Genomic DNA, 25484 nt, shown 5'->3' on the forward strand with positions numbered 1-25484 from the left:
CACATATATGCATATCATATACATACATATGCACCCTTGAACAGCATGTGTTTGAACTGTGCTGGTCCACTTATATTTTTTTTCAATAAATACAGTATAATACCGTAAATGTATTTTCTCTTCCTTACAATTTTCTTAACATTTCCTTTCTCTAGCTTACTTTATTGTAAAAATACAGCATACAATACATACAACATACAAAATATGTGTTAATCTAGTGCTTATGTTGTCCATAAGGCTTCCAGTCAACAGCAGGCTATTAAAGCAGTTAAGTTTTGGTGGAGTCAGAAATTATACTTGGATTTCCAACTGTGCGGTGGTCAGCATCCCTAACCCCTGTGTCATTCAAGGGGTGTGTGTTTGTGTGTGTGTGTGTATTTTAATCTAGTATTGTTAGGTTTCATTTGGAGCATTAATTTGGTCACTTAGCCAGCTATATTATAGGAAGCCCAAGTCCAAGAATGAGTTGTTTGGGGGCGGAGGGGGGGTGTTTCGTTTTGTTGTTGTTGTTGTTGTTTTTAGGAAAGAAGCATACCAGAGTTTATTCATCCACAGATACGTATTTACTTTTCAAAGGAGTCAGCATAGGAGATTACAAGTTTCTGCTATTGCTCAAGATATATTTGGAACTCTTTTTTTGGAATTGGTTTCAGAGCTGTAACATAATCTTTTAAACATCTTTATTACCTACATTTTTCATCCTTTAAAGGTGAAATTGGGCTTACCAAAGGATCCAGCAGCCACACTCCTAGGTATTTACCCAAATAAATGGAAAACTTCTCTTAACGCAAAAACCTGTGCATGAATGTTTATAAGTGCTTTATTCAGGATCACTGAGAACCAGACAGACCAAGGTAAAATTCAGCCGGAGAATGGATAAACTGTAGTATATGCACATTGTGGGGTACTATTCAGTAACAGGAGGAATGAGCTTTATTGATTCTAGCAAAAACATGGATGGATCTTAAATGCATTTTGCTAAGTAAAAGAAGCCCACCCCAACAGGCTACATATTCTATGATTTTATTGATAGGACATTCTGAAAAGGAACTAGGGACAGAATATCACTGGTTGCCAGGAATTGGTGGAGGGGAGAGCAGTTGACTACAAAGGAGGTACACAGGGGACTTTTTAGAGTGATGTCTTTTATACTTGTTTGTATGTCTGAAATATCTTATTATAAAAACAAAAATGGAAGAAAAAAATGAATAAGCTTAAAAAAACTAAAAATGAAGTTCCATTCTCTTCTCTTTAGTTTCCCTACTGTTCTTATCCACTGTGTAATTTTTAAACAGTACATAGACCTTATATGCTACTGCATAAATGATGTAGCTCATAATAAGAAAATTTTAAAGGGGAAAATATGCAGAAGGAAAGTTGAATGTGGTTAAGGTAGGGGAAACATGTCCTGACTAAAATTACTTTATAGCTTGAAATTTCCTTCTCAGTGACCTGTAAACACTGATAGCTCCTTGACTACATATACCATATCGGGCTATCATGGTGGAGATGGGCAATTAGAACATTTCCTTCCTTCCTTCCTTCCTTTCTTTCTTTTTTAAGATTTTAAAAATTTACTTACGTATAGAAAGAGAGTACGCACACATACATGTAAGCAGAGGGGGCGGCAGAGGAAGAGCGGGAGAGAATCTCAAGCAGACACCACCGGAGCCTGACATGGCTCTCTCTCACGACCCTGAGATCATGACCTGAGCCAAAGTCAAGAGTCGGACACTGAACTGAGTGAGCGACCCAGGCGCCCCTCAGCACTTTCATCATATATAGCAAAAGATGAAAAAGATTTTGCCCATGATTTAAGGCTTCCATTCACCCATTCTTCAGAGTACATTTGCTCATATTTAAAATAAATGAATGAATTGTTCCACCAAAGAATTATTTTAAGAAATCTGAAAGTAAATAGTAACTTCTCTTTTAGTATTCCCCTTCCTGTGATTTTAATTCAAGATTTTTTTTTTAAAGAAAAACCAAACATTGTAGAAGTTCTATGGATCAAATTTTAGATTTTTTTATTTTTAGTTTTTTTTATTTTTTAAAACATTTTTTTTTTTTTTTTCTAAAAGAATCAGCTTAACATGAAGCAGTATTTTTCTGGATATGAATGATGTTTTTGAAGACTTACCAGTTTTTAATTGTCCATTGTTTCCTAAACTGTATTTTTAATTTCATTTGCTCTCTCCTAGGGAATGAAGGATGGCAGCACGCCGTGCGTTAAAAGCTGTTTTGGTGGATCTCAATGGCACACTTCACATTGAAGATGCAGCTGTGCCAGGCGCCCAGGAAGCTCTTAAAAGGCAAGCTATTCTCCAGGTTCAGCTGACAAATATGTTTGTAAGTGCCATTTTACCAAGGCAGATCATTAGCTAAATGGATGGCCTTACGATGGCATTTCACCAGCTTACCATATATACAGGAACTGCCTTGGGTTTAGCTAGAAGATGTATGCACTGTAATATCCTCCAAACACTGTTTTCTAAACCTTTATTAGGTTTGGCCTTTTGATCTAGTGCTTTTGTTCTTTGTGTGTGTGTGTGTCTTTGTCTAAGTCAGTAATGTAAATTTGGGAATAAAAACTTAAGATTCTAAAGTATGGAATAAATACCCATTGGAAAATCACAAATGAATCCTGGAATCACAAAATGAAACACACACATAGTTCTGCCCACTCCCTTCACCCAAAATTTAGCATTGAGTGTGCAACTGCTTGAGTAAAATTTAGTAAGAAGCTTGAAATTTTATATTGCTTTCTGTCAACTACATATAATGCTTTTGAAGGCTAGAGACTAGCTTAAATTTCTCTCTCTTTTTTTTAATTCGAAATACAACTTTACTCTGATTCTAAATGAAGAGGAATGGGAATGAGAGTGACAGACGAGATTACACCACTGGATATTGTGATGGGATTAGAGCAGTCTCATATCTGAAACTCAGGAGGGAACGGTTGCATTCCAAAACAGCTAAATATGCAGGTCCAAAAAACGAAGGTACTTTTTAAACGACCACATTCAGTCCAAAGCCCATTCATCTCCTTCAGCATCCAAAGGTTAAGCACGTGTCCAGCTCGGTTGTATCATAAAGTGGCAGACATGCTGCACCACTGACATCGTAGGACAGTTATCCTAGAACTAGACTTCTGCCGCTGGGCTCCAGCTACCCTTCCTCTTGGGTCACCGTCCTCACCCTGGGGAGCAGGTGTCTGAGCAGCCTCCAGCTTGTGCTCTTCCTGTGCTGGCTGAGCTGGCTCTGTGTCCACCGCTGGTGGGGCAGCAGCAGACATGGCCACACACCCACACAGCACTGTGGGCATGTTTTCACACCCTCAGACCAGATCTCTGTACTAGTTAGGCATATTCTTGTAAGTAACCCTTGGCATTACATCAGATATTACAGCGGCACCCTGGGCTTGGACGGCATAGCCATCTCTCAGCCCTTTTGTATCTGGTCGACTTCAGTTGGAATCTGTCAGTTTCATTAGCATTATGGTATCTGTTAGAGGTAGACATGTTTAAAACCTAAAGAAAACCCATTGCAGGGTTGGACTTTCTCTTGACACAGTTTCTCTCCTAGGTAGGATTTCTAGGGAAAAGGATGCCTACAGTTCAGTCCATTCTACTGGGTAAGAGCTTTTGCTGCTTTGATGATGAGCTTTCTACTCTGGATCCAAAGAATTTCTTTCTGGTGAACAGTGGACAACATTTCTAAGTTGCCCAATAAGCTGTGAGCCTGTCAGTCTGGGGGAACGAGAGTCTACACACTATTCTCTTACTGGCACTGCAGGCTTTCCATCCCAAAGAAATCACTGTACTCTTGTCACTGCTGGTTTGGGTTTCTGTGCATACAAAAGAAACTAAGGGAAGTTGAAGGACTAGTCAAAAGAAAAGTGTTTTTAAAAATCCTCATTCAAAGTGATGTGGTATTTCCATTCTTGTACTGGTTCATTTTTAATTATGTTAATGGTAGTTATGTTGAAGTCATCAGTTTCTTTTGAGAGATCACCAAATTTAATGTGTTTTTCAGAAAAGCTATCACACAGATATTATACAGATAATCATGATTACAGTGAACCATTTAATCAAGGAAATGTATTTAATGTTCTTTGGGTGAATACTTAAAAATGTTTTTTCTGATTTATTTGCTTGCTTGTTTTAAATTGTTGTTAGTGCTGTTGTGTTTTGTGTGCATTCGAGAGAGGCGTAAAATAAAAAGCAACAGGGTATCGATATAAAATTTTAAATTGTGGTTAAATTAAAATTATTTGTGGATTTTAGATTAAAATACTTTAAGGATAAGAAAGTCATTTCCATTTTTAAAGAAAGCTAGACTATCACAAATTCTCTCTCTGGTTGCCAGTTTAGGTTCCAGAAGCAGATCACGGAATCAAAACAATCCCGTATGTAGGTAGTTCAAGGGGAAAACACATTTCGGTCTGTACAACTGGAATGTTTCTTTGAGCATTCCAAATAGTTTCTGTTGATTAACTTAGTAACATATTGAGGGTTGAGCCCGACTCTGATTGACTGCTAAAAAGGAATAAGCATCCTGAAGTGTCCTCTGCTCTCTTCACATAGGAGTTCAGAAGTTGAACCACAACATAGATCTGAGTTGCCCCTGGGCTCTTCTGACCCCCTTCTGTGCAGAGCTGAGCAGTCACTTAAATCCTGGCTTCTGTTATCCCGTCTTTAGAAGGCTGCACTAGTAGATAATCTCTAAAATAACTTTCTCTCTCATAATCTGTGAGTACAGTGGTTACTAAACTTTGTTTTGTTTTGTTTTGTTTTTTCATTTCTTTACTAAAATCCTGAGGTAAAACTCAGTTTCAGAAGGCCCTCAGAGAGGTAGACATACATAGCTTTTACAGTTAGATGGTGCAGCCTTCGAAGATGAAGCAGTCCACAGGGTGCGGATGGTTTGTAAAAATCTGGATAGGTTACAAAAACAAGCTTATTGGCCATAAAAACATTGGCTTGGTGACTTACTCTTCATTTTCTGACCTCTGGCAAGTTCTCGTAAATCCGGTTTTATGGGACTAGAGTGTAAAAGCTGCTTGTTGACATATGAATTTGACTTTCCCAGGTTGCGTGGAGCTTCTGTAATGGTTAGGTTTGTGACCAATACAACCAAAGAGAGCAAGCAAGACCTACTGGATAGGTTGAAAAAATTGGAGTTTGATATCTCTGAAGATGAAATATTCACTTCGCTGACTGCAGCCAGAAATTTAGTAGAGCAGAAACAGGTTCGACCTATGCTGCTAGTGGATGATCGGGCGCTCCCTGATTTCAAAGGTAGGGGACATTTGGAAATATACAGAAATTGGTTCTTCACGTTTGCTTCTAAGTCATTCTTAAAACTGGATGTTAAAACATTCTTAAAACTGGACGTTTTGTCAGATTTCCTCTTATTATTGAAATGGTCAACAGATAGTTTTAATAAGTTCATGTTTCTCAAATCTGGTTTCTTTGTTGTTGTTTTTAAGATTTTATTTATTTATTTGACAGAAAGAGACAGAGCAAGAGAGGGAACAAAGCAGGGGGAGTGGGAGAGAGAGAAGCAGGATTCTTGCTGAGCAAGGGGCCTAATGCAGGGCTTGATCCCAGGACCCTGGGATCATGACCTGAGCTAAAGGCAGACAGTTAACGACTCAGCCACCCAGGCGCCCATCTCAGACTTCTTTTGACTACATGCCACAATATACACACATAATATAGTAACCCAGTAGATATGTATTTGTGTTTATGTGTGTTAAACAATACTTACTCGTACTATATGAGATGTACTCTATTTTCTGTTTGGTTTACTTTATTGTTTGTTTGAATTTGATGCTGCTTAGAGCCCTCCAAATTAGCTTCACAATCTGCTAATGGATCATGGCCCACAGTTTGAAAAAACACAGGTCAGAATCACTTTATGTATTATAATCCTCAATCCAGGAGCCACTGTATTAATTTGATTAAATGAAATATGTTGGAATCTTACATTTTATTTCAGTTTTAATGGAATTAATCTGATCCCATTTATAAATGATTGATTATGAGGAGTTTCTGTTTATGATGGGTTTGGCTTTTGAGGCTGATGAATAAATCTTAATAATATTGTGAAAAAAATAGATATTCTGTATCATGTGAAGTTTTTACAATGACCATAAAATACTTTTAATCAAAATAAAATAAAACTTTTTTCTTTAAAAAAATTAACAGACCCTGGGAAAATATCCTTTTTTTTATGAAGCTTTGCCACATTACTTCTTTTTATAAATGGCACGCAGAGTGAAATGACACAATATAGAAAAATGGGTATAAGTACCTCATTATAAAACCTTATGATGGTTTTATAAATAATGATTAGGGAAATTCAGCGTGACTATATTGTTAGGCAGAACCTCGAAACTTGTCCTATCAGGAAGTAGAACAGTGTATCAAGCAGAATTATTATTTGTAAGAAACAGAAGCCAACTTTGGCTGAATTAAACAGAAAATACATTTATTAAAAGAATCTGAATGCTGACAGGAATATAAAATGGAGCACCTCCTATGGAAAGGAATTTGGCATTAGCAAAACTGGGTATGAAGCAGAACTACCACTTGTAAGAATCCATCCCTAAGAGGTAGTTACAAAAATACACCATGGCATGTGATTAGAATTGTTCATTATGGCCTTATTTGAAATAACAAAAGATTGGAAACAATATGAATGTTCATTGGAAGGGACTGATTGTTTCACCTATGATATGTCCACAAAACGGAATGGCTTGTAGCTGGAAAATAAGGAAGGGCAAATTCTGTCTCCTGATAAGGAGTGGTCTTCATAGGATATATTAAGTGAAAAAGCAGGGTGTAGGAAACCTTACATATTTTTGTGTAAGAAAATGAGAGAGAAATGGATATGTGTTTGTCTTATATTTGTGAAAGGAAGCTAAAGAAGAATAAGTGGGAATCTAGGAAAAGTGATTATCTAAACAGGAGGAAGGAAGAAAGTGATTAGGAGACAAGACTTTTCTGCAAGTACCTTGTTTATAGCGTTGCCTTTGGAACCATGTAAATGTTTTGCATGTTTGAAAGGCGGTTAAAAAGTAAAAAACAAGCCAGACCCTGAAAACCAAAATCAAATTGAAACAAATAAATTTAGTTCTATATCAAGTTGGTGACATATTCACTCAGAGAAAAGACTTAACTTCAAATGACTTTAAAATACAGTATTTTTTTTAAAGATTTTATTTATTTATTTGACAGAGAGAGATGAGCAGCAGGCAGAGAGTGGAGGGGGGGAAGCAAGCTCCCCGCTGAGCAGAGAGCCCGATGCAGGGCTTGCTCCCAGGACCCGGAGACCATGACCTGAGCCGAAGGCAGAGGCTTAACCCACTGAGCCACCCAGGCGCCCCTAAAATATAGTATTTTGATGGTTTGTTCCATGGGGGGGTAAATTCTAAGGATAAAAGCACTGCAAAGAAATGACATGATACTGTATGTTGAAAACCCAAAAGACTCCACCCCAAAATTGCTAGAACTCACATAGGAATTCAGCAAAGTATCAGGATATAAAATCAATGCACAGAAATCAGTTGCATTTCTATACACTAACAATGAGACAGAAGAAGAGAAATTAAGGAGTCGGTCCCATTTACAGTTGCACCCAAAACCATAAGATACCTAGGAATAAAGCTAACCAAAGAGGCAAAGAATCTATACTCAGAACTATAGAACTATAGTTCACTCAGGGAAGAAATTGAGGAAGACACAAAGACATGGAAAAACATTCCATGCTCGTGGATTGGAAGAACAAATATTGTTAAAACGTCTATGTTACCTAGAGCAATCTACACATTTAATGCAATCCCTATCAAAATAACATCAACTTTTTTCACAGAGCTGTAACAAATAATCCTCAAATTTGTATGGAACCAGAAAAGACCCTGAATAGCCAAAGGAAAGTTGAAAAAGAAAGCCAAAGTTGAAGGCATCACAATTCTGGACTTCAAGCTCTATAACAGAGCTATGATCATCAAGACAGTATGGTACTGGCGCAAAACAGACACATAGATCAGGGGAACAGAATAGAGAGCCTTGAAATAGACCCTCAACTCTATGGTCAACTAATCTTCGACAAAGCAGGGAAGAATGTCCAATGAAAAAAAGTCTCATCAAAAAATGATGTTGGGAAAATTGGACAGACATATGCAGAAGAATGAAACTGGACCGTTTCCTTACACCACCCACAAAAAGAGACTCAAAATGGATAAAAGACCTAAATGTGAGACAGGAATCCATCAAAATCCCAGAGGAGAACACAGGCAGCAACCTCTTCGACCTCAGCTGCAGCAACTTCTTACTAGACATGTCTCCAAAGGCAAGGGAAACAAAAGCAAAATGAACTATTGGGACTTCATCAGGATAAAAAGCTTTTGCACAGCAAAGGAAACAGTTTACAAAACCAAAAGACAACTGACAGAATGGGAGAAGATATTTGCAAATGACAGATAAAGGGCTAGTATCCAAAATCTATAAAGAACTTACCAAACTCAACGCCCAAAGAACAAAGAATCCAATCAAGAAATGGACAGAAGACATGAACGGACATTTCTGCAAAGAAGACATCCAAATGGCCAACAGACACATGAAAAAATGTTCAACATCACTAACCATCAGGAAAATACAAATCAAAACCACCTCACACCAGTCAGAATGGCTAAAATTAACAAGTCAGGAAATGACAGATGCTGGCAAGGATGCGGAGAAAGGGGAGCCCTCCTGCACTGTTGGTGGGAATGCAAGTTGGTGCAGCCACTCTGGAAAACTGTGTGAAAAACTATTTTCAAAAAGTTGAAAATAGAGTTACCCTGTGACCCAGCAATTGCAGTACTAGGTATTGACCCAAAGATACAGATCACAAAAGTGATCTGTAGGGGCACGTGCACCCTGATGTTTGTAGCAGCAATGTCCACAATAGCCAAACTACGCAAATAGCCCACATGTCCATCAACGATGAACGGATAAAGATGTGGTGTATATATATACAATGGAATACTACTCAGCCATCGAAAAATGAAATTTTGCCATTTGCAACAATGTGGATGGAACTAGAAGGTATTAGGCTAAGCAAAATAAGTTGATCAGAGAAAGACAATTATCATATGATCTAACTGATATGTGGAATTTAAGAAAAAAACAGGACCATAGGAAAAGAGGAAAAAATAAAAGACGATGAGATGAGAGGGAGACAAACCACAAGAGACTCTTAATCATAGAAAAACAAACTGAGGATTGCTGGAGGGGATAGAGGGATAGAGGGATGGGATAATTGTGGGTGATGGACGTTAAGGAGCGTATGAGCACGGGGTATTATATAATGAGCACGGGGTATTATATTAGACTGATGAATCATAGACCTCTACCTCTGAAACAATAATACATTATATGTTAATAAAAAATGAACTGCAAAGAAATCTTAAACTGTATTCAGTAGTCTTAGTGTTATTAGTAATGTAGTTAGTTATTATTTTTAAATTATAGATACAAGATAAAACAAAGTATTAATTACACTAGTATTGGTAGTACCCGTGATTTTATGTATAAGTGAAAAGAGATACAAATATAAAAATCAAATAAGCCGTGTATTACCAATTTTGAATTAAAAATACCATTATCAATTCCCTTTTTCCTCTTAAAAAAAAAACACATACTCTGTAGATCTTGCACTGCAAAGGCCTAGAAGCAGTGACAGCCAGTGCTTGCTGGTGGCGTACTACCATTTCTGAACTACTCAGTATTTGTGGCTACTAGTGAGGAGGAAATTGGAAATCTGGGTATCTGCTCTTTCTATTTCTTCCCTTCCCATTTTGGTGGACTCTGTGATGATGCTTTGAGGCAGGCAGTGAGAGAGGCAAATAGGAATTGGTATATAGATAATCTGCAGAACCTTTAATCAGACCTTTAATAACTGCGATGGTGAATACACTTGTTCGGTTGTCATATCTAAGGTTCTGTTACCAGATACCAAGGCCTTAAAATATGCTTTAATGATAGAATAATATTTGTGGAACTGAGAGTAGATGAGACATTAAGTAGAAAACTGTAGAATCTACCGTGCATTCCTTATTTATCATGAATGTGTTAACCTCAGCTGTGTCAATTAGAAAGTCTAATTTCCCTTGCCTCTTGGACTTTTAGTCCCTCATCAGTTGCTATTGATCTGATAGCTCCTAGAGAACTCGAGGCTGTTCTTGTTGATTGTAATCCGTAAAGCTTTTAAAAGTTAGAAATTGTCCCTTGTTTGAGAGCATCAAGTTACAAGTTTCCATTGGGATCTTCTGATTACTAAGCATTGTGACACCGTGGAAAAGGTATATGCAGAAATACTAAGAAATTAAAAATAACGAAAACAAACTCTTTAAAGTATAGCTTATACCTCCAAAGTACTTTGGACAGAATAATCTCTTAAATTCCAGCTTATGGCTACAGCAAAAATTTGTATTTGATTGACTAAAGCTATTTTATTATACTTAACTGCACTTTTCAATAATTACGTATTTTTTCCGTTCCCAGGAATACAAACAAGTGATCCCAATGCTGTGGTCATAGGATTGGCACCAGAACATTTTCATTATCAAATACTGAATCAAGCATTCCGGTAAGTCTCTAGCTATTTATTTTTCATCTGATCATATGCTCCTCTCTTCCCTTCCTGAGTCTCTGTCATGTAAGGTTATAGATGTATTTCGCTTTCTGGCCACCCAAATTGTACATGAAGGTAGATGCCTTCAAGATCACTTCAAGATCAACATTAAATCATATTTATTACTATCTTGCTTAGTTTTTAAGAAATAATCAATATGTTAAAATGTGATGATCATTGGGGTTTTTCTGGTTTGTAGAATCAATACCCTGGGGCAGAAATTCATAATAAAATTGCAGCTCTGAAGTTAGCAATTTTGTAATGGAACCCAAGTCCATCTGCCTGGTGGGGAGCAAAGCCAGTCCCTGAGACATCAGGTTTGCAGCAAGGAAGGAGTTTATTTGAGAGGCAGCCAAAGGAAGAGACTGGAGGATAAGCCTCCAATCTGCCTCCTCAAAGGGGGAGAGAACAAGGGTTTTATGATCAGAGGGGTTGAGATTACGTACATACTGCTGAAAAGGGCAGGGAAACTTACATGACTCTTCATGAGAAAAGGTGGAGCGTGATCACTGAGCAAACATAGATGTAACATCCCATGTTCACTTTGGGGTGGAGCTTGAACACCAGAATGAGGCAAAATTCAACCCCTGATGTCAGAAGGTTATCTTGGGACAAAGAGTAGAAGTGCTATGGGCATGCTCTGAGAACTGGTGTAAACTGAATGGGGTTTTGGCCTCCTTATCTCAGGGTAGGAATGCTGGGCGTGGCTTTTCCTAGGCTGGAACCCTGTCAAATGACCTTGAGTCCAGGCTTCTGGAGAGACAGCTAGTGGATATGTTAGTAGGGTCTGAAAATATGTAATGACTGATGAGGTGGCAACAGTTCTCTGAAAAACAAGCTTTAAACTTTCTGCTCATTTTAACCTCATTCATCCTGCGGGAAATAGTTTCAGTTTTATCTTTTATTATCATTCCTTTGATTCTCCATTGACTATGCTATTGTCTGAAGGAAGGTATATCATCCCGATTAATGCTCCAAAAACAATACATGCGATTTCTTCCTCTAGTGATAATCTAGGGTATGGAGAGAAGTTGACACATTTGACCACACTTTCAAAGAAATTATTTGGTAAGTGATAACGCTATTCTGAACTGGGATGGTAGCAGTAGGGATGAAGGAGCAGATTCAGGTAGTGTCAACATGACTTGATGGATGGTTGGGTTTAGGGGGTGAGGAAGACCAGTGAATCAAGGCTGATGTCCAGATTTCTAACCTGAGCACATATGACAGAGACACCCCCTGTCGGGGTTCAGGAGGTGATAAGTTTAGGTTGGGGCTATTAGTCCTTTGGGGTGTCTAACTGGAAATGTTCCAATGGCTGCCAATAGAAATGTGGGGAAATACAACATGGAAAATGTTCTGAATCTTCACTTGTGTGTCCATTTTGGTTACATGAACTTTGTACTGGCTGCTTCAAAAGGAAGACAGCATCCTGGTTCTTACACTTCAGATAAATTGGATCAGAATCTACCCACAAATATGCTCTAGAGGGAGACTGATTTTTTTCCCCCTTGGATTTTTCATTTTTCATAGATTTTTCATTTTTCATCTTTTTTAGTTCTTGTCAAGCCATTAAACAGTGTATTTGCCTTTCAGTTTATGACAAGTTCAGTAGTTCAAATATTGCATCAGGATACACTGAACTTGTGTAAAAAATTTTTGTAATGGCTTGGTCAATTTTTGGTATTTAGTTACAAAGAATGCCATGAAAACATCGTTTTCTTACTAGTATGAAGATCTGTAAGAATCATTCTAACATATACTTGATGTAGAAGTCATTTCTTGATGTAGATGTCCAGTAGTCAGAATGTTTGCAGGAAAGTTTAAAACTCACTGCAGGGTTCACACATCTGGGCTCATTATTTGCTGCTGATCTTGGAAATCTTTGTGGCCAAAAATAGCACTTGGGAATAACTACCTTTTCTCTTTGTATGAACATTTATTTTAGATCCTTGGTTAATAGAAACCTTGGCTACTTAATGCACGTTTATTTGTGACTCTCTTACCCGTCACTGTGATAGTCAAGCCTTTCTTTAAAAGAAACAAACTCACTTTTCATAGTTGTTTAGTATTCATTTACTATATGTATTTCCTAAAGATCCATTGCTGTGGTGCACTGCTTGAAGATACACTTTGGGGTGTATGGTAGTAAAATTCCTCTTGCTTCACCTACTTCAGTTACCCTCCTTTAGCTTCTTGGGTTGGGGGGAGGGAGGTGGATTATCTGGCTGCTCCTTAAGTAAGGTTTACCGCTATGCCAAAATCAGTTTTCATGTAAAATGGAGAATCTGCTGTGATTTCTTACTTTTGAACTTAACCCACTACCTTTTATCCCTTTCTTTAACCACAGAATTCAAGGAGAGGGTATTGATTGATTTTAGTTGGTAATTTGGGAAGGACATATTTAATAGGAAGTTGGGAGGTCTCTGTCTTAGATGAATACTAGACTCAGGGTAATAAAAATGTATGTTGACATAATACTGACTTTGTAATTGCTCGGATGCTGTCTAATTAGTACACTTCCCTAACCATATCGATTTTTTTAAACACTACATTTTAAAGCATTACAGTGCACTTATAGGTCAACTCTAATTTCACAAATGCACTTAACAGCTGGGTGGAGAATTAACAGAAGGATTTTAGGTCTTGCCCTTCTTTGCATATTGATGTCTCCACAGAGACTGTGCCTTCCAACCAATGACTACAGCTGTTAGGATTGTGTGTGGCAAATATAGACATCTCAAATAAACCACCGATTAGTTAAATTACTATTCAGGTTGATAATGAGAATAAACATTGGATTTTAAACCCCGTTGCATCGCTGCCTTGAATAACAGCTTCGGGGCATATCGCCCTCAGGCAGACACATCAACCTTCCACATTACACTGCCTCTTATTTACTGTGTTTTGAATGGGTAAACCCATTCATAAACCCATATGTAAACCCATACATAAGTGTATGTACGCCCCAAGCACATACACACACACACATACATAGTACAGTCTGTCTACAAATGTGTCTTAAATGTCTGAATGAAACTGAAAAACCTGAATTTAAAGAATTGATTTTGGGGAAGGATAAGAACCAGCTATAGGGAACAGAAATGACTTGGGTTTGGGTTCTAGAAGACATTGAAATGCTAAGAGCCATGGATGGCTTTTCCCCTTTTATCTAATACTGGAAGATACAAAGTGTAATATAATGAACACTCATATGCCTGTCAGTCAGTTTAAGAAATACAAATTGTCAGCACATTTTATATCCCGTGCATGTGCGTTCCCTATTTTACCACCTAAGACCCAAAAGTAATCATGGTTATGAATTCTGTGTTGATCATTGTCATATATTTCTTTGTACTTACTGCATACGGTAGGTATCCCTAAACACCATGTAGTAGTATTTTGTGCATGTTCTACTGTATCATTGTGCTTTATCCCCTGGTAGTACTGTTGGATTCATCACCACGAATATCCCCAGCTCCAGTACATTCATTTGCACAGCTGTAGTACTTGCTTGTGGCAAGGTCTCTTTTCATCTGCTGACCTGAGTAAGAAACCCAAAGCTTGAGCATTTTAGTAATGGACCAATTATAATTAAGCCTGATGATCTCTATTAGGAGAAAGGCTGCTGGGCAAACAGATCACTTAATAACAGATCACTTAACTTAGTCACAAGACTAAAAAAAAAAAAAAAACAGCGCAAAAGTAATTTTAAAAAGTCTTCATTGTGGATAAGTTTAAATGCTCAAAAAGGAAAAGAATAAATAAGATTACTTGTAATTCTGCTACGTAAAGAGAATCCCAGTTAACATGCTAGCACGTAGCTCATTTGTTTCCATGTCCATAAATACCAGATAAAAATGAGAATGTATGTATACTCTGGGTTCACTGGCTAACTCCACTTTTGTGCATGTTTATCTGTGTTACTAGTCCTCCAAAACACATTCGAGTCCCACAGCATATTCCACTTTTAAAAGTACAATACACTTCCTACTGTTGGCTGTTCAGGATTTTGAAGTTAGTTTTTGAAAAATGAAATCACATTTCTTTAAACAGTATTTATGTTTATTCCTTAAGATTGTTTTCAGAAGTATATATTGCTGGGTCAAAAGGATTTGGGAGGAAAACTACAGAGAATTGCTTAAACTAGGAAAAGTTGTAGTTTTTGGTGGTTTTTTTTTCCTAAGAGCAGCTACCTGCAGCTTCTAGAGGAGCTTCTTAAAATATTGTTATAACGAGGTAAATGATACCGAAACTTTCACAATTAAATGCAGAGATGAAGTGTGCTTAATAATAATGTTTTGAAACTTTGTTAGTGACTTCTCTTCTATAATTGTTGCCAGGTACAGGAGTCCTCCCAAAGTCTTAGAGGTATGCAAAAATTAGGGGGTTTTGGTTTTGGGGAGATCCTTATCACCATGGATGGTTTCTGTTCAGTGTTGAATTGCTTTCTTTTCCCTATCTCCTTAAAAAATAAAATGTTTTGATTACTTCAGTATATTCAGGTCCTTAGAAAGGGAAGAGAAAATCAACAGTAATGGTCTCGGTTATTAGTGCATTTGGACAGGAACTCCTGAACTTTTTCTGGGTGTTCAGCGCCCTGGGCATGAGGAATTCCAGAACAATGTGGCAGCAGGGCTTAAAGTAGGAATCATTTCTCTGGGCTTTTTCTCTTTTGAAAGGGCTGACTTGTGATGCAGTTTTTAAATTGAAGTCCAGACTATAAAAATAAAACACTTTGTAAGTAAGAAATTGTTTAAGACTTAAGAACTTGAGTTATATAAAGCATTCCATTAGTATATGCAGGAAGACAACTTAATATGCCAGTCTGAAAATCAGAATGCAGAATTGAGTTGATTATTGGCCACTAAACGACTCTTACTTTTTAATCAGTGGGGAGATTCTTTTATGGTCAAGGTAGCTCTTGCTACTCCAAATAAAAGCTTCCAGTGAATAAATCATATAAATATATTATTACTGATTTTTTTGATTTGATGTATAACATGCATGGCAGGGTATACAAATTGTCAGTATATGACTCAGTGAAATTTTACACTTAGATATACCTGTGTAACCCCCACTCTGATCAAGGACCAGAACATCTACAGCACCCTAGGAGGCTCCCTATCCCAGACAACACTACGCCTTCCTTACAGTCACCACTATGATTGCTGTCAGCGTTGCCAGTTCTTGATCTTCATATGAATGAAATCATATAATTGTAACATATTTGTCTGTTTTTGAGATTAATCAAGTTGTTGCATGTAGCAATACAGTTCGTTGTTAGTGAGGTTTTCCTTTGATATGTTTCATGATTTACTACATTTTAATTTGGGCTTTTGGTAGTTTGTGTTTCTCAGGTTGACGGGTTTTAGATGTATTGAGTGTCAAGGCTTTGGAAGTCATCCAGTTTAATGGTTCTTAACCAGGGGCACTTTTGCTTCCCAGGGGACATTTGGTAATGTCTGGAGACATGTTTGGTTGTCACAACTGGGGAAGAGGCTGCTGCTGTCATCCAGTGGGGAGAGACCGGGGCGCTGCTAAACATCCTAGTGCATATAGGACAGGCACCACAACAATGCATTTTCCAGCCCAAAATATCAGCCGTGCTGAGATTGAAAAAGCCCTGATCTGTTTCAGCCTCTTCGTTTGATAAGAAACCAACGCCCACAAATATGAAGTGATTTGCTATTAGCTATTTTAAGTAGCATGGACCCCACACTTCTGTATTTATGAAGAATAATAATTGCCATTATTGTCAGACAGATACTGTGAAAAGGTTTGCATAGATCCTCTCTAGTCCTAGGAAGGTAAGCATCACTCCTCATGTCATGTATCAGGACCGAGACAGATGGAGCTTCATCTGTTCATTCAGTAAACATTTGGTGAGAAGTGCCAGCGTTTTTTTGTTTGTGCTTTGGAAGTCAGAGATAACAGTGATGAGTAAAACTGATGGGCGTAGTGGAAATTATATTCTGGTGAGGAAGACCAATCACAGTTGAGTAAGAATGATGAACTATGGGAAGTGATACAAAGGGAAAAGGGTGATAAGAGAAGAGATCAGAGGCCAGGAAGAAGTCCACTTTGCATGTGAAGGTTGGAAATGCTTCTTCGTTGTGCTGGCATTGAAGCTGAGACCTGATGAATGAGCAGAAGACAGCTGTGTGAAAAACATGGGGAGCTGTGTCAGGAGGTGTGGGCTGAAGCACAAGAGAGTGGCATGGTTTTTAAGAAGTTGGAAGAGACTGCTGTATCTGGCACACGACCATCGACTGAGAAGGTGACTTAAGACAGGAGATGTAGGTTGCAGTGAGGACTTCGGGTTTTATACTATTTGCAGTGAAAAGTTGTTGAGGGCTTCTGAGTGGGGGAGGGATGTGATCCCATCTGTACTTTTAAAACTCCCATATTGCCTGTACAGTGGCTTGGAAGAATGGAGCAAGAATAGAAAGCAGGAAGGTTGGTTGGGAGACCGTTGCAGAAGGAGAGGAGGAAGACAGTTTTGAGATATTTTAATTTTTGTTTTGGAATTGGAAACTACTGGATATGTTAATGAGTAGGGGTGAAGGGGCATGGGTGAAAGGGAGAAGTCAAGGATGGCTCCTAGGTGTCTGGTCTGAGGACCTGGGTGAATATATTGGGATGGGAGAGACTGGGGCATGGTTTTTGGGGGAGCAGAAAGGAAGGGACTCCCTAGTTTGATGTTGGACATATAGGAAAGGTCTGACAATGATTTAAGCTGCCGTGTGATTTCATTTCCGTATGCTCCGTCTTCCGTGGAAATGATGAAAAGTTGATTGTTTTCCTAGAAAAGTTATTTAGAAAGACAGTGTAGTGCATTTGGAAGAGGACTAGATTGGTTTTCAGATGTTCTCTGGGTTATAGTTCTCCTTGGTGGTGCAGTCGATCATGGCCAACATCTCTGGATGATCTCTTCATCCAACGACAGGGCGTGTTCAACCTGATGTTCCTTGAGGTCCCTTTCAGCAGTGTTTTGTAGCTGTAAATGTGAGTTATTCCCTTAGCTTTCCTCTCACTGCTCTGCCCAAGATTTCTGTATTGTGGTCCTGCCTGGCTAGGGCGTGTTACAGGTTTTTTACTTTGCCTACATGGGAATTGCAGCCAGAGGTATTTGAATCAGGCCTTCTTTGTGCCTTTTCCCTCCCCTTATTTCTTGAACCTCAGTGGTTTTATAGTGAGATACAGACAGAAAATTGTCAGACTTCCTGCTAATGCATTCTTTGTTATAACAAAAGCAACTGACCCTTTGTGGCCCTGTCTAGGAAGTATAAAAATACTTCAAGTATTGGGGTGTCTATTTTTGATATTTTTTTAAATGTTTAACTATAAAAGATCTTCTAATCTGTGTCCTAGAACACATTTATCTTTCAGTCCATCCCGAATATGGCTTGGCTCTTCAAAGATTCGGTAAAGCCCATCTTGTGCACAGAAGGAAGGTAGAAGCAGGAACCACTTCCCTGCAAGATGCCTATCCTCTCCAGTCTCGTGGAGAACCTGTTCCCATTTAGAGAAATGTGGAGGAACCCGCAGTTTCAGCCCTTCCAGGGAAGGCACTAAAGTACTGCCTGGGAATTAAAGTACACACATCAATCAAGCTGATAAGTCTTATCCCCAGTTAATATATAATAAAATATTAACAAAGCTAAATCAAATGAGTTTTTAGTTTAGCTATATAAGTGGAAAGCAATTTTGAGGTCTGTTGCATAAAGAATTCCAGTTCCGTGGTAGAGTAGCAAATAAATGGGATTGGGGGGTGGGGTGACAAGAAGTGGGGGTAGATAAATCACCCAGTGTTCTCTCACTGTTATCAGCAGTGGTTCTTTAAGGCCAACATATTGGCTTTATCAGGTTTCCTAACAGTTGGATTTCAGGATCTGCTTTAAGAAGTTAATTTGTATGAATGTTAGTGAATACATTTGAAGGATCTATCCTGTGCTGTGAGCAATTCGTAGTAACTAACAATAAGGTCCTGTAATAGTCCAGTATTGGTTTTTACTTAATAAAATATTTAATCATAAATGTCTGAATTCTGCATCTCCCACAGGAAGGCATTTCTGTGCCCACTGACAAGAATAATTTAGCAGTTTCATAGTTGAGCGCTTAATTACTCATAATTGTGAAGGGTAAGATGTGATGAATTCCTCCTCGATGGACATACTAAATATTTTAACTAAGGAGATGACTTAAAGTAAATCAGGCTAGTGAGATCATTTATTACATTGGTTAAAAGCAGTTGAAGAAATCTATCCTGTCCCGAATTCCATTAGAGAGAGTACGAGCGTGGCTGTTTTCTGCCCTGTGACTGCGGGCGGCGCTGTTGGGATGGGCGGCAGGTGTTTGGGGACGGGGGTTCGCTCTCTGTGGAGTTTGGGTCTCAAACTCCGGTTGCCCTTCCGATCGGTCTCAGGGCATTTGTCCTATGTCGGGACAAAGGAAGGGACTTGACAGCATGGGCTTTCCCTTAAGCCTCACCGGTGTGTTCTTCAGGGAAGATAGCCTGCAGCAGTCAAAGGTGGAACGAAAAGGTAAAGATACGAGAGAAAGTGTTTGTAAAATGGTCTTCTGAATTTCTGACTGAAGAAGAAACTCACATCTTGGAGTAGAAAAAGAGGAATGCAGGTATTTCCGGCGTTAGCGAGACCATCCGTGCAGCAACAGTTGTGTCGCGTTGGAAAAGGCTCCAGAGCCTCCTGCTTGCCATTAGGGAAGGCTGAAACAACCTGTCTCATTAAGTTAAGCTTCTTCCCTCGAGTGTCTTATTTAGCTTTACTTCTCTTCATTCTCTTTCCCTGGTGATTTGGGTAAAGTGTCTGAAACCACTAAAGGTAAAAGGTTGAAGCAATCCCAAATTTAATAATCTATCACCTTTCTTTCGCGTATCTGAGTGTAATTCCCAGCAGTTCTTCGCGAATTCATTAGAAGACAGCAAGTCATTAAAAGTTAATAAGAAACTATTTGTTTCCGTGAGTGTGAATAAAACCACTTTGTGAGCCTGACATGCTTTTCCAGGTATAAAAGCCTTGCTTTCTTAGCCACTTTTCATTTTCTCTGTCTCCCTAGCTTACTCCTGGATGGGGCCCCTCTGATAGCAATCCACAAAGCCAGGTATTACAAGAGGAAAGACGGCCTCGCCCTGGGGCCTGGACCATTCGTGACAGCTCTGGAGTATGCCACAGACACCAAAGCCGCAGTCGTGGGAAAACCAGAGAAGACGTTCTTTTTGGAAGCATTGCGTGGCACTGGCTGTGAACCTGAGGAGGCCGTCATGATAGGAGATGTAAGTAGAGAAGCCCAGGAAATGGCCAGAGCTTACCCGTCTGCAGGCTAGAGCCAGCTTCGCAGTACTGCTTTGAAACACAGAAAGACTCTCAACTGTGGTATCAGGTGGTAGTAAGTGGGTGCCTATAAACCGACTTGCCAGTAGCTGGTTAGCGATACTCTTGTAAAGAACTGAAATTCTGATTACCTCTGACATTGCTCATGGTGTGGTGTGTACAATCAAAAGACCATTAAATGCAAGACAGTCAAATGCTTTATATGTCTTTTTGAAGAAAACCTCTACACAGACTTAAGGTTTTTTGAATATTATGTATGTAGAGAGCAATGTATACCTACAGAATTCTACCATTATTGATTTTTTTCCTAGTGTATGCTTTATGGAAGAACTTCCCAGTCAGTGTGCCACAAATAGCTACAGATATCGATTGCCTCGGCCCTCTGAGTGGTAGGGCTGGACCTGGACGATTGGAAGCTCTGGCCAGTGACCTCTGGCTGGGCACACCTTGCCAGTTTTCCCCAGTGTCCTGGGAAATTGTAATTTTCTACATGTGCTGTAAGGGGAAAAGAGCTAGAAAGCACACCACCTTGTGGCAAGGAGTGGGGCAAGGATTATATTTCAATTTTAAGTCAATGCATTAGGCTGGAAGTGACCATGGAGGTTGTCTGCTCCACACTTCATCATCTGATAGACTGGGATGCTATAGCCCAGAGAGGTGAAGCTCCATGCCTGAATTTCCACAGCTAATGAGTGGCCCAGCCAGAAGCAGAACGCAAGGCTCCATACTTCCTCCAGAACTAACTGTGGATCCCTTGCCTGGCTCACTTGTGATGGTGCAGCCCAGTGCTCCTCATCTCCCGCCCACGTCCTTCCTCGCTCACCCGAACCCGAACATGATAATCACTAAACCTGATTCTGCTTTGAGAAACCACCTCTTTGGTCACATCTTTTCCTCTTGGCAAATCTTCAGCTGACCTTCCCAGGCAAATACATGTTTGAAGAAGTGGGGACGTCAGAATTCTTTATCCTGGGAGTTACCAGTATGGGGACAGGGTGGGAGGCGGGAAGGACACGTGATCGCAGCGTTCAGCTGCCTGGAGGGTTGCTTGTTACCCCAGAGATGACAGGTTTTCCTTCCCTGCCCTCGTCCACTGTTTCCCACCTCCCTTCTTCCTTCTCTCCCTCTCCCCCATCTCTGCTGCTTCACTAGGGCATGTTTAGATGCAATGGAAGGTTTTAAGTTAGACCTTGGATGAGAATTTTGATATTCTAAAACTCATCCCCAAGGTCTGTTGTTGAATGGTATCAATTTTTGAGGAAAAGACTTCAGACATGGTCTGAATGAATCCTGTCTTTAAAGTCCTATAAAGACTAAGATGGCAGGATTGATTTTCTTTTTTTCTTTTTTTTGGGGGGGTGGGTGGTAGGGTACAGAGAGAGAGAAAGGGAGAAAGAGAATCTTAAGCAAGCTCCACGCCCACTGCGAAGCCCGATGGAGGGCTGGATCTCACAGCCCTGAGATTCACCACCGGGGCCAGAGTCAAGAGTTTGGATGCTTAACCAACCGAGCTACCCAGGGGCCCCAAGGATTGTTTTTCTTGATATTTCTTCGAGTCCTCGGATTTTTATTACCTGGTGTTTATCATCACAGTCAACCAAGTATATTCATCTCTGTCTTGGGTAAGAATTGGAAAGAGGAGCTACCTACTCTAACTGACCTGTTATCCCCAAGTGTGAAGTGGATCTCAGAGAATCTCAGTATTCTGATTTGGCTTGATTCCACCTTCGAGGGACAACTGGCTGGAGAGTAAGGGTGGTGTGTTACATGGGCAACAGCAGAGCCGTCTTCCAAAGGTCGTCCATTCACGGTCTGCAGTTGGATCGTTCACCTTCAGAGCTGCCAGATGAATAGGATGCTTTTTCCCATGATCTGTTTTAAGAGGAGACGGATGTACATGTGGAAAACACGAACTGTAGGTGTGCTGTCTGTGCTCGGTCACTAGACTTACTACTCCGTTGTACACCTTCCACTCCTTTGACACTTCCTTCTCCAAATGGCATGCTTCGTCAGCGGGTCCCATCTGGATCTACCCCTTTTCTCTTGTATTTTTTTGAACTAAATGCTTGCTTTATCCTTTTCTAGGATTGCAGGGATGATGTCGGTGGGGCTCAGAATGTCGGCATGCTGGGTATCTTAGTAAAAACTGGTATGTATCTTCTGCATAAGCCTTCTCTCAAATAGGATGGTAAAACACACAGTTGCTTAAAGAACAGTCTTTGCAGAAATGACAAACGCACTGGGCACTCTAATTCTCTTTCTGCCTCAAAGCAAAAATAAAAGGGGCTCAGGATCTCAGGGAAAGACATTGTGGGAGGGCCCGTGCGGCATAAAAATAGAAAGATCAGAGAGAGTTCAGAGATTATTTTAAAACTTACCTAGAGATAACTGTGTTGGTTGACAATTACTATTTATATGATTTTCTTGATACACAAATCACCACATTGGAATGGACCAAGGTCGACTGATTTGGGGATGTTCTATAAAAGTATCTTTTTTTTTTGTTTTTTTTTTTTGGTGCCAGCAAAAGATGATAAAGTTGGTCTCCTTAGGAACTTGTGGGCTAAGTGATCTGATACTTTCTGTTAACACTTGTATTTTTTTAAAAATCACACAAAGAACTTTTACTTACTGTTATTTACTTACTGAATTATTTCCTTTACCCAAAGTAGGTATACTCTTTGTGGCCCTTCAGAGTAAACTTAAGACAGGAACTTCCTGGGGAGGACTCAACTAATATGGTATTATGACGACAGAGGACCCAGTATCAGTCTGCAGTGAGTGGACTTCATAGAGTGCCCAGGTTCATAGAATGCTAGTGGAACCATTTAAGAGGCTCTTCCTAAGAAGGAAGATTTAAACAAAGTTTCAGAAGAGCCACAGCATGGACATTTTTTAGAAAAAGTACATTTACTCCCAACTGACATATATTCAAGAAAATGTGGCTGAATAAAAGCTATTTTAAATTTAAAAGTAGAAACTGGCAAGCATAGCTACAGCTAGCATTGAAGAAGCAGCATTTGGCAGGGCCCTGTGTGAACGGAGTACAGGCTGTGCCAGGATTCTGGAGGGAGTCCTGTGAGCCTTGCAGATAGGCACTCGTCTTTACAGAGCGAATAGGGTGTTTGTTTATACTTCTCAGTCAAAATGCTCAGCAACCTCCTGCGAACATGACTGCCCTTTGATGTAAGCAAAAAAGAGGAAGTACCAAGAAAGAAAAAGTCCAGAAAAGTCATCGTACTCATGGTCCCTCCCTGTATCCTAATTTTTAAGTTCTGCCATTCACTGTTTTATTTCCTGGTCACTGAGGAAATCTCCAGATAACTATTTCTCCTCTTGTCTGTTACCCCTGTGAACATTTTCTCTCCTCAATTCACATCATTAAGGATTTATACTAAGTATGAAAACCCCCCTATGCCAGTGACTTGTGGGCCCTGCTTCCTCTGCCTTGGCTGGCTTCTATTGGTTGTGCCTTCTTTCCTGACTGGCTGTTGGTTGTGGTCCGCCTGTCATGGAGCCATCTAGTTGGTCTTAGAGAAGCCAGCAGCATAACATGACCAAATTGAAAACGTATAGCCAGTAAACAGCAAGTCCAGTGCAGGGAAACAGGCCCATTTGTACTGTTCATGTCTGGTCAGAAACAAGCCCAAGTAAGCCCACTGTTCTAAAAGCACACAAAATGGCTGGCTCTGTTGGTAAATTTGAACTCCACGCATCTGAACAAGTACTAGGCTCCCCAGTGTTGAAAATGATCACAAAGGTGTTGATCTATCCCATAATAAGTGCTTCTTGCGGATGGTCTTGAGCAATTTTATTTCTCAGTGAGTGGCGCCTGGTAGAAGCTCAGTATGCATTTGCCCAACAATGTTATTAAAGATTTGTGACTAGTCCTACCCAGAATGTATTTGCTTAGCATGTAAAACAGTCACCTAGAAAAGGTGGGGCCCCTCTTGATCTAATGTCTTCGAAATGGCTTCGTGTACTCTTCCAGGAGTTCATCCGTCCAGGGGAGCACAGACCGCAGCAATGAGTGAGGCAGGCATGAGTGCTGGTGGCCTGCTTCGTTCACGCAGCCCCCATCAGTGAGCACCTGCTGCATGCCAGCCACCATTTGAGGTGCTGGAGCTACCACACACGTCTGTAAGCCACTGTGTCGGTGTGGACTTTGTAGAAACCCCCACTTGCACGGCCAGATGGCAAGAGCATTCTGCAAGCCCTTAACTCCGTGGCTAAGAAACTTTGACTTTCACATATGCGCCCTTAGGCCACTGGATCCGGGAAGTAGGTGGTATGGTAGAGCACTAGTCAGTGACTTCTGTTTGAGACCAAGTAGAAATGTGGCAAGAGTTTGTACTTAATGGAATTGGAGGTTGAGAAAAAACTAGCAGCAGAGTTTTCTGTGTGGCCCCGACCGCGGACAGGTGCCTAGATGAGGTGAATGAGGCCGGTGTTTGTTCGCTTTGTACATTTGATGCTGGCTCTGGTCCTGTAGGGAATTCACAGTTAGTAAGACAAAGCAGGAAGTATTTTTGCCACAGCACAGAGGTGTGGAATGGGATTTTCAGACTTCGTGTTTGCTGGGCAAAGCCTCGCAAAGAGGTGGTTAGTGGAGAATGGCGGGATCTGTAGGAAATGGTGGGTCTGTTGTTAGGGGAGCTGGATTCAGGCCGAGAGTGCTGGAGAATGCAGAGGGTTAAATGGGAGAGATCAAAGGCAAAGGGAAGAGAGAGCAAAGAGAAGGGGGAAGTGCAGAGGTAGCCCCCCGTGGCTATAGGGCACTTGGCCTTGTTCCCCAGGGCCTCAGCTGAAGCAGTGTTCTGCCCTTCCTTCCTCCTCCCCCCCTCCCATTTTCCCTCCTTCCTTCCCTCCTTCTATCCTTCCTTCCTCCCTCTCTTCCTTCTTTGCATTCTTAAAGAGATTGTGGAATGCTTACCACGTGTTAGTCATTATGTTCGGTGCTGGGAATGAATACATTGGGGAGAGTGACAGACATGGTCCCTACGCTGAGAGAACTCACAGTCTTAGGTGAGAGACAGACATTAAGCAAATAAATACATAAATCGCAACACATTATAAATGTGGAGGCAAAGAACAGGGTGCTAGGGGAGAGGCAGGGAGGAGATGTAACTGGACTGGGAATATGAAATACGACCCGAAGCGTGCGGGAGGTGATGAGTGGGGCGAGAAGACTGTTGCCAGCAAAGGGGACAGTAGGTATGAAGGTCCTCGAAGAGCCAGGTCCCCTCTAGGACTGCAGTCTTGTGAAGGTAGCACGTGCTGAGGTTGGAGGGTTGCTGGGCCAGATGACAAAGGGCAGCGGTAGGGATTTAGGTTCTTTCTGAAGGGCCTTGGGACCCATTAAGGGTGTTTAAATAGGGACCGTGCATCATCCGACTTAAACATTTGTAAAGCGGCAGTGACTACTTGTGGAAGGGTTCCTCTCTG

At 40.3% G+C, this 25484-nt stretch overlaps 1 protein-coding gene across 4 annotated transcripts in view; it reads left to right on the forward strand.

Annotated features, from left to right (window-relative positions):
• The window catches only part of HDHD2 (haloacid dehalogenase like hydrolase domain containing 2), a 33439-nt gene that overhangs the window by 6009 nt on the left and 1946 nt on the right, over window positions 1-25484 (forward strand). For 3 of the 4 annotated variants that reach the window (XM_080821872.1, XM_080821873.1, XM_080821875.1), the window contains exons 2-6: window positions 2202-2312; window positions 5092-5300; window positions 10554-10638; window positions 19765-19981; window positions 22125-22188. In XM_080821872.1, the coding sequence (XP_080677998.1) occupies window positions 2212-2312; window positions 5092-5300; window positions 10554-10638; window positions 19765-19981; window positions 22125-22188 (676 nt within the window). In that variant the 5' untranslated portion in view covers window positions 2202-2211. Of the gene's footprint in view, window positions 1-709; window positions 753-2201; window positions 2313-5091; window positions 5301-10553; window positions 10639-19764; window positions 19982-22124; window positions 22189-25484 lie in introns of all 4 variants that reach the window. The other variant, XM_080821874.1, reaches the window with a different exon arrangement.

Source organism: Martes martes, assembly GCF_963455335.1.
Source record: "Martes martes genome assembly, chromosome: 13".
NCBI classification, from domain to species: domain Eukaryota; kingdom Metazoa; phylum Chordata; class Mammalia; order Carnivora; family Mustelidae; genus Martes; species Martes martes.